This window comes from Octopus bimaculoides, chromosome 1 (genome assembly GCF_046866305.1).
Source record: "Octopus bimaculoides isolate indiv1 chromosome 1, ASM4686630v1, whole genome shotgun sequence".
NCBI lineage: Eukaryota > Metazoa > Mollusca > Cephalopoda > Octopoda > Octopodidae > Octopus > Octopus bimaculoides.
In genome coordinates this window covers 200,555,113-200,567,612 of record NC_142928.1, presented here as the reverse complement: position 1 = coordinate 200,567,612, position 12,500 = coordinate 200,555,113, and the positions used below count along the sequence as shown (strand labels likewise).

Genomic DNA, 12,500 nt, shown 5'->3' with positions numbered 1-12,500 from the left:
AAATATATTTTTCTGTTGAAATTTCCCCACCCCACCCTCCTCAAATGGAAATTGTAGTTGTGACCCTCATGCTGGTGGCATGTAAAAAGCACCATCCGATCGTGGTCAATGCCAGCTCCTCTGACCCCTGTGCCGGTGACATGTAAAAAGCACCCACTACATTCGCAGAGTGGTTGGTGTTGGGAAGGTCATCCAGCTGTAGAAACACTGCCAGATCAGATTGGTGCCTGGTGCAGTCTCCTGGCTTCCCAGACCCCAGTCGAACCGTCCAACCCATGCCAGCATGGAAAACGAATGTTAAACGGTGATGATGATTAAAAATGTCGAAAGAATTAGACCAAATCCTTAAGATATCCTCATGAATAACCTTGTTTCATGTCTGCCTTGGCATTGGTTGGATGGTTTGACCAGATCCAATATCTGGACAACAATATCAAACTCTAATGTCTAATTTGTTCAAGTTTCTACAGCTGGATGCCCTCCCTAATGCCTACAACTTTACAGAGAGTACTGGGTGCTTTTTATGTAACACTGGTACGTGTGAGGTCACCTTGTAACTCACAAGACACAGAGAGAAAAAAAAGAACAAGCTCCACCCCCACCATACCCACCCTGATTGAGTGGGGTTGCAGTAGGGGGGAGGTGGCAGTATGGCAGGTGTTTAGGTGATAAAATGTAATGGAGGGAAAGGCCCAGGTGTTTTGTTGTAGAAGAGATATGTAGTTACTCTGCATTATACGAGGGAGGGTAGCAGTAATTGGAAGGAATCCACTGTGTCCACTAAGATTGGCTTTGTCAATCTATTTCTGAATTGCAGTCAGAATGAGAATTCAATGAGAAATTAATAACTTGATTAATAAAACAAAGCCCTTGGAAGATCACAAATAAATTACATTTCCAATAACTTTAACAAAGTGAACGTTGTGTTAATTCAACATGATGTATTCACAATTTTGATAAACACTTGAGATGAGTAGAGTCCAAACTAAATATTACAGCAATCACTATGTCGGGGATAATAAAATTTGACCCATCAATTACAAGGCATTAACTTTTAGATTTTAATATTTATATAAAACCAAAGAAGTATTAAAATAAACAAATTCAAAGAGAAAGTAGATGAAATCTGTTTAGACAAATCATTGATAAAATATTCTTATATTAATAAGGATGGTGTAAGGAATTCTATATTACACATCCAGTGGAGGATACTGGCTTTATTCCTTGCAAGTTTACGCATGTCCTCAGCAGTCACCGCTCATGTTTCACTGCCATGAAGCATGGCTGTTCATACACATGCGTCATACAGTCTGCCTTTTACTCTGAGCGAGAGGCCCTTTGTCACCAGCAGAGGTAGGAGCTCCCTGAACTTTGCCCAGGCTATTCTTATTCTAGCAGCTACACTTTCAGAGCACCCCCCCCCCACTACTGACTTGGTCACCTAGGTAATGGAAGCTATCAACTACTTCTAGTTTTTTCTCCGTGGAATGTGACAGAAATTGTTCTCTGCACATTTCCAGTGTTTATTGCTCCTGAGCATCTGCCACACACAAAAACTATCTTCCCAGTTAGCCTTCCTTTGATATTGCTGCACCTCTTATGTGCCCATAGCTTACACTGGGTACATCTTATAGATGAGCAGGGCCATCTACCTGAAGGAATTTGTGGTTTGTCTGCCCTCCTACTTATTAAGATTTGGATTTAGCTAGGTTGACTCTAAGACATCCTGTCTTGAATTCCTCTGTTATTGCCTGGAGGACTATGATAAATAGGAGGGGGCTGAGGACTGAACCTTGGTGGATCCCTACCTCTACCTGGGATTCTTCACTGTATTCATTAGCGTCCCTGTACATGGCTCGCACAGCTCTCACTAACCACTCATCTGTCCCTAGTTTCCACATTGACCACCAGATAAGAGATCGGGGGACCCTGTTGAAGGCTTTCTCCATGTCAACGAAAGCCAGGTACGGAGTTTTTAAATACTGGACTAAACTTTGAACTTTTGACCTTTATACTGTCAAAGCGAAGGATTAAACCCAATAAACCCGAAAATAACTAAAACTATTGGCACATCCTGAACTTACATGTAAGTCTAGGAACCACTTTTGTGAACCACTAACAACAATCTCATGACCTGAAGTGGACACACATAAATAGACAAACCTGTTTATAAAGTTTATATACATGAATAAATGCTAAACAATAAGAACTTCTCCAAAACACCTCTCTACCACACCCCACCCTACAACCTAATTACCCGCCACTCAAACCCCACACACCAAAGGAAGATTTTAACTCAATAGAGACTATATAAAGCCAAGATTAACTTCAATGCATCACAGTCCAAAACTCTGAAATCACTGTCAATGATATTATTGTTAAAGAACAATAAATCTGTATTCTACAGAATATAGAGTTACCAATCGGATTAATGTAAAATTGTTTATATTATAACTGAACTTTGAAGTAAACATTAAGATGTGTGTGTGTGTGTGTGTGTGTGTGTGTGTGTGTGTGTGATAGTGTATACATGTGAAAGTAGTGTATACTCTACACATGGCAGTAGAGCAACTGAGACATCAAATTCTAGTCCTATGGTGTGGCTGTGTTTACAAATATATTTTCCATTCATCATACCTTATGGAAGAACAGAAGGGAAACAAAAAATCAAAGATAAGAACAATGAAATTTAATTTTAAAACATGCAGATAATGAATAAGAAAGTCAGTTAGGATGGAAGATATTTTGCAAAAGGTTTGAAAAATGCCAAGAAATAAATGAAATCTTAACAGTGTGTGTGTGTGTGTGTGTGTGTGTGTGTGTGTATATATATAATGTATGTATGTATGAATATATGTTTTAAGACAGAATGTAAATATGACATGTTCAGCTGGGAAGGTAGGAAGAAGGTAATCAATAACTTATAATGGAAAAATACTACGGTGAGCAAGACAAACTCCTTTATCAGTCAGTCAGGTGAAGTCCATTAAAAGAAGAATGAGAAGCAGTGGCGAATGTTATTTTAGCAATGCTACCAGCAGATTCTTAGTAGTACAACAATATCAATATAGAATTTAGACATTAGTGGCTGTCTTATTGCTAATTGAGTTATCCTTCCCTGTTGTAGAAAAAACACAGGAAAAGAGAGAGAGAGAGAGAGAGAGAGAGAGAGAGAGAGAGTGGGGGTGCTTTATTCATGGCAGCTGAAATCTTCATAACTGCGTTACAAAATGAGTCATTGATAATTGAAAATGTGATTGATGCCAGTTAAATATTAGAGTCAAAAGACTACGACAATTTACCATTTGTTGCAATAATAAGACAGAGGCCAGATTGGTTTACAGCAAAAGTCTGTAAATGTTACATGAAACAATGACACAAGACAACATTCTAATTCAGAAATACAGACATACATCACCATTATCAGTGTTTAATGTCCACTTTTCCATGTTTGCATGGATCAGGCAGAATCTGTTAAGGCAGATTTCCTATGGCGGGATGCCCTTCCTGTCACCAATCCTCACTTATGGCCAGACATGGTTTTCATGGAAGACTAGAAACAAACAACCTCACTTGTATCATGGTGATGCTTGCTCACATCATGAGATGTCTAGATAAGGGTACACACAAACACAGAGACACCCATAAGACAGACTTCTTTCAGCTTCGGTCAACCAGAGACATCGTTCAAGGCTTTGTTCAGCTGAGAGCCATGGTAGAAGACACTTGCCCAAGGTGCCACACCGTGGGAATGAACTGGAGACTTCACGTTTGGGAAGAAAGCTCCTTAACCACACAGCCACACTTGCACTGAACCAGGAAGGAGAAAATAGTGTTGGAAGAGAGAAGAAGAAGAGAGAGGAAACAAAAGAGAGAAAAACCATTCTGTGAGGTGAGAAGAGAGAGAAAGAGAGCAAAGAAAGAAAGACTTTGAAAGAAGAGCATCATGCATTCGGCATTCCGACAGGATACACCTACAATCTACAGATAGTTAGATTGGAAACGGATTACCATGTCCATTCTTCATGAAATGTTCATGTAGGTCTCAGGTTTCCGGCAACAATAGAAAACAGTGAGGGCTGGTAATGCTACTGTAGCAGAAAGACAAACATTGGTGGTTGAACTTTAAAATAAGCCAGAAATTATAATGAATAGAAATATAAACTAATTAGAATATCTGATGACTTCTATGTTAATACTTTTCAAAAGACTTCAGATATAAGAACACATTTCTAAAGAAGTTACTGGGTTCATAAATAACTGAGCTGCTAAATTCTATAATTATTTACAACAATCAGTCATTTATTGATTGGAATGTTTTGATTGATCATTATATCTACATTACAGAGAAATACCTTTCGTTTTACCATGTTGCTGAAGAGGTCACAAATGGCAATGAAGGGATTTTGGCAAACACAACAGACTGATTGATAAACCAAATGATTAATCAAACAACTGATTAGTTGGTAGATTAAATTACTAAGCAATTGACCAAAAAAATAAAGAAGTGAAACAGAAACGGTGCGTGTGTTTATTATTGGCATAATGACCCTCTCAAGATAAGTATCATGTGTGTGTGTGTGTGTGTGATCAGTAAATCATAAATCTGAAAGAGAAGCACACTCTAAGTTATAGAGTAATTAAATATAGTTACGACCAGTTTATGAGGTTACACTAGGTTCCACGTCCATAAAGCATTTAGCTTTATAACGTTACTGCAGACCCTAATGGCCGGTGGTCAATAACCTCTATTCAAAGTGTAAGGAGAAAAGACCTTGTAGCTACTTCTTGAACACTTGGACAAAGGGTTAAGCACAAAGGGTTGTTGCCCTTAGACTGCTACCTGTAGTTGAAGTGGTCTGTTTGTGGATTCCGGGACTTCAGTAGGAATCTCTTGAAATGCTAGCAGGGTCTGAAGACTTCTATTCTGGAATTTAAGATGTTCCCTGGGTTGAGGGAGTTCTTTAATATTCTTGCCTGATCAGTGATGCACAGCTTGCAATGCTTGCTCCTGTTGATGTAGGGGCCTGCTTTTTCAAGGATCTTCCATCAGATTACATGTGTGTGTATATATATATATATATATATATATATATATATATATATATATATATATATGTATATATTTATATATAAATATATATATATATATATATATATATATATGTATATATTTATATATAAATATATATATATATATATATATATATATATATATACACACACACACACAGAGCAGCTGTCTGGCTTCCGTGCTAGTGGTCCGTAAATAGCACCATTTGAGTGTAATCATTACCAGCGTCACCTTCTAGCACTTGTGCTGGTGGCATGTTAGAAAATCATTCGAGCAAGGTCATTGCCAGTGCCGCTGGACTGGCTCCCGTACAGGTGGCACGTAAAAAACACCATTTTGAGCGTGGCTGTTGCCAGTACCGTGTGACTGGCCCCCGTGCCAGTGGCACATAAAAGCACCCACTACACTCATCATCATCATCATCGTTTAACATCTGCTTTCCATGCTGGCATGGGTTGGACGATTTGACTGAAGACTGGCGAGCCAGATGGCTGCACGAGGCTCTCCAATCTGGTGCAGCCATCTGGCTCGCCAGTCCTCAGTCAAACCATCCAACCCATGCTAGCATCGACAACAGATGTTAAATGATGATAATTATATATATCAGAGAGAGAGAGAGAGAACTAAATAATAAATGAGAAATAAGAGCAAACTGAATTGATTAGTTAATTAAATCTGGCAGCTGGATAGAGGTGACATCTTCTGAAGGTTAACAGTTATTTAAAGAGTGGGAGAACTGGGACTGCACATACAGAGAAGAAAGTCAACTTTTCTAATGATGGAAGTAAAGAACTGTGTGGTGCCAAGTAGAAGAACATTGCATCATGTTCACTTGTTGAAATGCCCAAAGAAAAAATAGCAGCTTTATGTAATTTTAGAAATAGGAAGAATATGAAGTTTCTAAATTATATTTTGGAATTGGAAAGTCCTGTAATGAATAGTGACAGTGGTATTTTCGGCTAAAAGTTATTCATGAAAGAGTAAGTATGGTGAAGTGGTTGATTACTCCTGCCAGGCCATTAGGCCCATACTTGGGTGCCTACTATAGAAATATTCAGCAGTTTCCTAATATCCAACTCTTCTTCGTGTTCTCTGTCTTATCGGCATTAACTTCCACTTTTCCAACAACCAATTCTGAATAAATCAATACCCAGTGGACTCTGGGCCATGTTCTATCTTTGGAAAGAATCCTAACAGGTCTTTACATATGACAAGAGATAAAAGTAGCAATGACATTTCATTCATATAACACCATATCATCTTTGAAGTGAAGCTTACATTGGATGTGTACTTTTCCATATGGTTTGCATGCAAAGCAGATGGTGTGGTCACTTTTGAAAGATTTGTCTTTTATCATAGGTTTACTGGATCAAGACTGGTCCAAAGTGTGTTTAATTATTTGAAATCCAATTATATTTAATGAATAAAATTCACAAAATAATTCACTGAAATACATAGGAGTCAATACGAAGGGTTTAAGATGCTTGAGGATAGTGGAGGATTACGGGAAGAGAGCCAGAGGTGACCAGGTTCAAATGGTACAGCCATATACACATGTATGTTTATTTATATAGGTACATGCACATGCACACACACACACACACACACAGCCATGCACGTGTGTCTCTTGTTTTGTGATAGTTGTAAACGAGTGTCACTACCATATAAACAGCATCATCATTGTTAATTTCCAATCTTTCATAGAAACATACCCAGCAATGGATAAATATCCTATTTGGAAATAGGTGAGTGTTGGTGACAGGACGGGCATCTTGCCATAAAAAAAACATGCCTCATGCACACACAATCATTTTATGGAAGTGATATTTGTGATGAAGTGTGTTTTGGTTTTACTCCTGTGAAAATATCTTTGTCTTTGTAAATGTATATTTGAACATCTATTTGAACAAACTGTACGATGACTGTGACTTCAAATTTTGCCCCCAATGGTTAATGAAGAATGACTAAATGATGACAGCTTAAACACAAAGCATATGAATGGCTGGAAGAGTAAAATCACGAGAAGAAAGATGTAAGGAGCCGGTGACAGAATCGGCCTTTTTGTATCATAGCCTCATTATCTCCATTATGCGTTCTTTGTGTCTGTTTATTATATTTTGCATTAAATGTAAATGTGTGTGTGGGTGGATGGAAGGATGAATAAAAAGATGGGTGGGCGGGTGGATGGATGGGAACATAGAAGATAAAAAGATTATGAGGTAGATGAATGGAGAGATGCTTAAATAGGTAGACAAACATACATATCATCATCATCATCATCATAGAGTCACACAGATGGACAGAGAGACAGCTAAAGAAACAGACAGAGAGACGTAATATAGATGGTGAAGCAAAGCTAAAAGTGTAAATCGATAAAGGAAATTTGGAAATAAGGTTGAAGTAGATTATGGAAAATAGACGCCACCACTAGCAGCAACAACAACAACAATAATAATAATAATAAATGTAAATGTAAGAGAGACAGATCAGATTAGATTGTTTTTGTATTGAGAAGTTTAAAGAAGATGATGGATGATTTTCTAAGTGAATCTAAATAGCATCATATGTCTAATGGTAGGCTGGTTGTAGTCTGAAATATTTTCATAGAGATCATTGCAGGGATTGACTAGTTCTTTCATGTGTCCACCATCAATAGTAACGTCTCTTCCAAACACATTGGAACCACTGTCTTTGCTTGCACAAATGCAAGTCTTTCTCACAGTTTGTCGTATGATTCCCATCTGTCAATAACTGCAACTATACGAATGTGACTTCTGATGCCGTTTCTCTCCAGATCACGCTGTAAAGATCAAAAGTGGTGTTTTTCATCAGAGCAACCGAAGTATATCCACTAAAATATGTACCCAGTGGATAATTCAGGGTATGGATCATGAAGGCAAAAATCATTGGTTATTTATAAGCATTGAACATAAATACATGCCGTCTCTAGCACATGCCATTCAGTATTTAAATTAAGAAATGTTAAAGCACCACTAATACCAATATCATAAAATACTGGATGTTTAAATCTCAAGACACACACACACTTGTGTGTGTGTGTGTGTGTGTGTGTGTGTGTGTGTGTGTGTGTGTGTGAGTGTGTGTGCATGCATTATTTAGCTTTACGTTTATACAATCAGAATAGAGAAGAACTGAAATGTTTCTCCTTGCTAACCAAAAAATTTTTTTGGGATGTTCAAGACAAACATGTGAAAAATATATTCCATTTAAATTTACTTCCAGATGTGTCATTTTATCTTTCCTACTTTAGCCATCGCATACAATGTTAGCAGAACTTGAATCTAGATAGAGCACAGCTGTTGCTATGTTAAATTCTCCCATTTTTAAGGAATTCTGATAATTCTGTTCTTATGAGTTCAAAATAGTTCTTCTGATGTCAAATGAAAAGAAACCCATGTGAAATTATATTTTGTTTTCTTTTTACTTTCTAGCACTCTGACATAAATATAAAATGGCTTGTTTTGTGAGAGCAAAAGTGAAATATTAGTCGTATTGAAAGAAGATATGAAGTCTTTTGACCATTTTCTTTAATTATTCTTCATTCTCACAAAAGTACCAATATATATTGCAGGAGAAAAATAGCTTTTATTTAAAGTGATTCTTGTTCTCGTAAATAAAAATGGTTTGGCTTACCATAACAGAGGAACCAGCTCTGTGACCAATAATCATCTGCATTTAAATTCAATCGTATCAAAATTCAAAATGATGTGCCAAGATTTCGCCTATCAGCTGTTCAAACTGGTCGTTTTAGATTTAACTTTTAAATGCCTGTCAGCAGTGTATCTAAATATTTCTGAGAGAGAGAATCAAACAAATAAGTTTTGCGATTCTTGTGAACAGTGAATATAAAAATATAATAAGCACATGACAAATAGGTCTGGTTGGAGATGACACTCCAATGAATTTTTTTAATGAAGGTAATCAAGGAAGAGGTAGACCCAGGAAGACATGGGATGAAGTGGTAAGGACTGATCTCAGGAAGTTGGACCTCATGGAGGAAATGACCATGGACCGAGATGTTTGGTGATATGAAGTTCTTGAGAAGACCCATCCATGTCAGTGGAGCTGAGTTCTAGAAGTGCTGTGTAGAAAACTTCTCACACATTCTACCACAATGAACCAAACTACATCCCTTCTCTTGCTCACATTTCTGCAAGAGTACATTCATGTACTTTTTGATTACCTCCCACTCCCCAATCTCGTCCTCTTGGCCTGGTGCCACTTGCTCTCTGCTTGCTCCCGACCTGTGCGTTCTATCCACATGTCTTGTCTCACTCTATTATTGCCATCTGCTGCCCCCCGACCTGGGTGTTCCACCCACACATAACAAGATAATTCATATATCTATGAATGTGTGTGTTTTTGTGGTCTGCATTTGTCCTCCACTACTGCTTGGCAACTGGTGTTGGCGTGTTTACGTCCCCATAGCTTAGTGGTTTGTAAATACCAAGTTTAAAAAACAAAAATGGGGGTGATTCATTTGACTAAAATTCTTCAAAGTGGTGCCCAAGCATGGCCACAGACTGAAACAAGTAAAAGAATAAAAGAACTAAATATTAGCAAGGAGTTGATCCGAGCATCATTCCAATAAATGTTTCAATTTTCTCCCCTCTACAAACCATAATTTTTTTTTTCTTCTTTTTTTTTTTTGTTGCTTTCCTAGAATATAATTGTTTCTCTGTATTATACATATCTGTATCATCAAGTGACAGGGTTTCACCATAAAAAGCGTTATTTATTTATCTTATTTTCTGCAAATCAATAAAACTTTTTTTTTTTCTGAAGGTTAACTGGAAACATTCAGAAACAATGGCAATAAAAATACAATACATTATTGTCTCTGTAAGAGAGACATTAGTGACTGGAAGTGTAATTAATGATGCTTCAACCAACCTGCAGCAAAAACTGAGGTGAATCCCATCATTTGGAGCTACTCCCATATCAGGGTCGGTCCTGCTTTTATACATACAAACATCCAGGACAGTGTCTTATATATACACAAAAAAGGAAAAAAGTCACCCAACAAACTGACAGAGTCACTCATTGACACTTTCCGGTCCTTTCACTGCCTTTTCTCCACCTCCTCCTCCTCTGCCTCCTCCCACAACTGCTGTTATTGCTACAACAATGGCCTATTCTCCTCAGTCCACTGAGGAGCATGTTGCATTCCCTCATCTCAACCCTACCAGTTTCAATTTCAGCTATTTTGCCAATACTACTTCCCCTGCATTACATCCCTCTGGAATTCCTTCACATATAATTTTATAATGAACAGGCAGAGTCAGAATGCTTGTAAAACAACAATACGTGAACAAGATGTTTATCTAGTCTATATTAGCATAGAAAAATGTTAAAGAATTAAATGGAGAAACATATAAAGTTGGTTCTTGTGAGATTTTACATTATGAAACAACGAAGAGGAAAGCAGAATGTTTAAAGTATGAATCAAGATGATATAAAATGAATTTAAATAATTCTTACTGATGATATATAAATGCATCAGTGGTAACCACCACCACTGCCACCACCACCAGCCCTTGAATATCTTAGTTGGGCACACTCTCTTACAAGCAATCAGACTAATCCTGTTATCTAATCAGAAATACAACACCAAGAATGATTTAGAATGCTATGAAAACAAGACCAGGATTCAGAACTTTCAACTAAAAGAGAATCTGGTAAGAATTTTTAATTTGCAGACGAACTTATTTTCTAAGAAAAAATTAGGATATTATTAACTCCGGTGTGATATTACTTATGATGCCACCTGGCAGGAATTTTGCTACAGCAGTGAAGAATGAATTGAAACCAGAAGTGTTTAGAAGTTGGGAATCAATTAGGGAATTCAGCTAATGGAATAGGAGAGAGAAGAAAAGAGATATACATAGCTAGATGATGTTAATTAATGGCACATTGCAGTCTTCTAGGCCATTGGATCTACCCTGTTGAACAGTCCAACCCATGCCAGCAAGGAAAGCAGGTGTTAAAGGAGGATGATGATGATATTGGAAGAACTGAACCAGTAATATTTTGGCAATATTGAAACTATATCAAAGCAACTGAATAATTTCAAGAGGGTCATTTTTTTTTGCCAGATACACACAGGCACTCTAGATTTTTTTTCTTCACTCGTTTATTAGTTCTTATTTTATTATTTTAACTCATGTCCAGACAATGGACAAGAGTTAAAATAATGAAAGAAGAATAGGAATGAAAGAGTGAAGAAAAAAGATATATTTATATATATATAGTATGTGTGTTTATTTGGCAAAGAAAAAGATAAAAAGTACCATCCCCGAAATACAACAATATTTGTTTCAACACACAATTTCACAGCAGGATCAAGATGAATGAATAATTTCATATATATTGAAAATCCATGACAACTGGATATGAATATTTAACATTTTTATAAGACTGAAACTATATCGAAATACCTGGACTGTTGCTTGAAAACTTCCAGGAAATTCAACACAAACTCCGAGGTTATTCAGTGTGGTAGAAATAACAGCCAAATCTTCTTCAAGCCAGACTCTAATGTCTGGACAAAGGATGATATTAGGTTATGTAGTCCAAGGTACACTCAACCTAACAAAAAAGTTGGGTGGTCATGGTTAGAATGTCCTTCATTGTAGTCTTGCTTGTTCAAGGCCAACTACATTTTTGTAAAGATTTAGTTGGAGGAGGGGGGGGGGGCAACCATGATCTTGTCTCATTACCAAGAGGTGGGGTGAGGGAAGAGATTGTCCTATGAATGAAAACCTGGTCTCATTGCTAACAATAACAACAACATTTTGGAAGTAATGTAATCCAGTGTTACATTAACAAAGCAAATGATGGATAAGAAGAGAAAGTAATCTCTATCAACGAAAAATCAATCAAAAATGGGTTGGTATTGAAGAATATTATCCAAATGTGTTATCAAGATCAAATGGCAGTTTATCTTGTGATGCTGACAAATTACTTTAGAAACTTGTTCACTACAAAGATGTAGAGTCTAATTCTATTGCTGCAATTTAGATATGAAAAATAATTGACATCAATAAAGGGTAAGATGAATAACAAGTTTATAATGAACACACACGTAAACCCGTATACATATGTATGTGCCTATACACACACACCTCTAACACTTGAAATGAAATCTCTTTGAATAACTGGCTGCACTTCACTGCGAGAAGAACTTTATTAAGTATATAGAGTGGCAAAAGTATATATAGGCATGGCCATATGGTTAAGTAGCTTTTGCAAGGCCTTGGGAGTGAATTCATCATCATCATTTAACATGTGTTTCCCATGCTGGCATGGGTTGGGCAGTTTGACAGGAACTGGCAACTTAGAAGACTACACAAAGTTCCACCGGCATCGTTTCTATGGCTAGAAGTTAAAATCCAAGCTGTATCCT

The 12,500-nt window shown here is 37.1% G+C and overlaps 1 protein-coding gene across 4 annotated transcripts in view; it reads right to left on the bottom strand.

The window, feature by feature from the left end:
- LOC106872750 (phosphatidate cytidylyltransferase, photoreceptor-specific) overlaps window positions 1-12,500 on the bottom strand; it is a 229,939-nt gene that overhangs the window by 172,835 nt on the left and 44,604 nt on the right. Inside the window, exon 1 of one of the 4 annotated variants that reach the window (XM_052973964.2) lies at window positions 4,012-4,086. The exons of the other annotated variants lie outside the window; for them this stretch is intronic. Within the exon in view, the coding sequence (XP_052829924.1) occupies window positions 4,012-4,020 (9 nt within the window). The 5' untranslated portion in view covers window positions 4,021-4,086. Of the gene's footprint in view, window positions 1-4,011; window positions 4,087-12,500 lie in introns of those variants that run through there. 4 annotated transcript variants of the gene reach the window in all.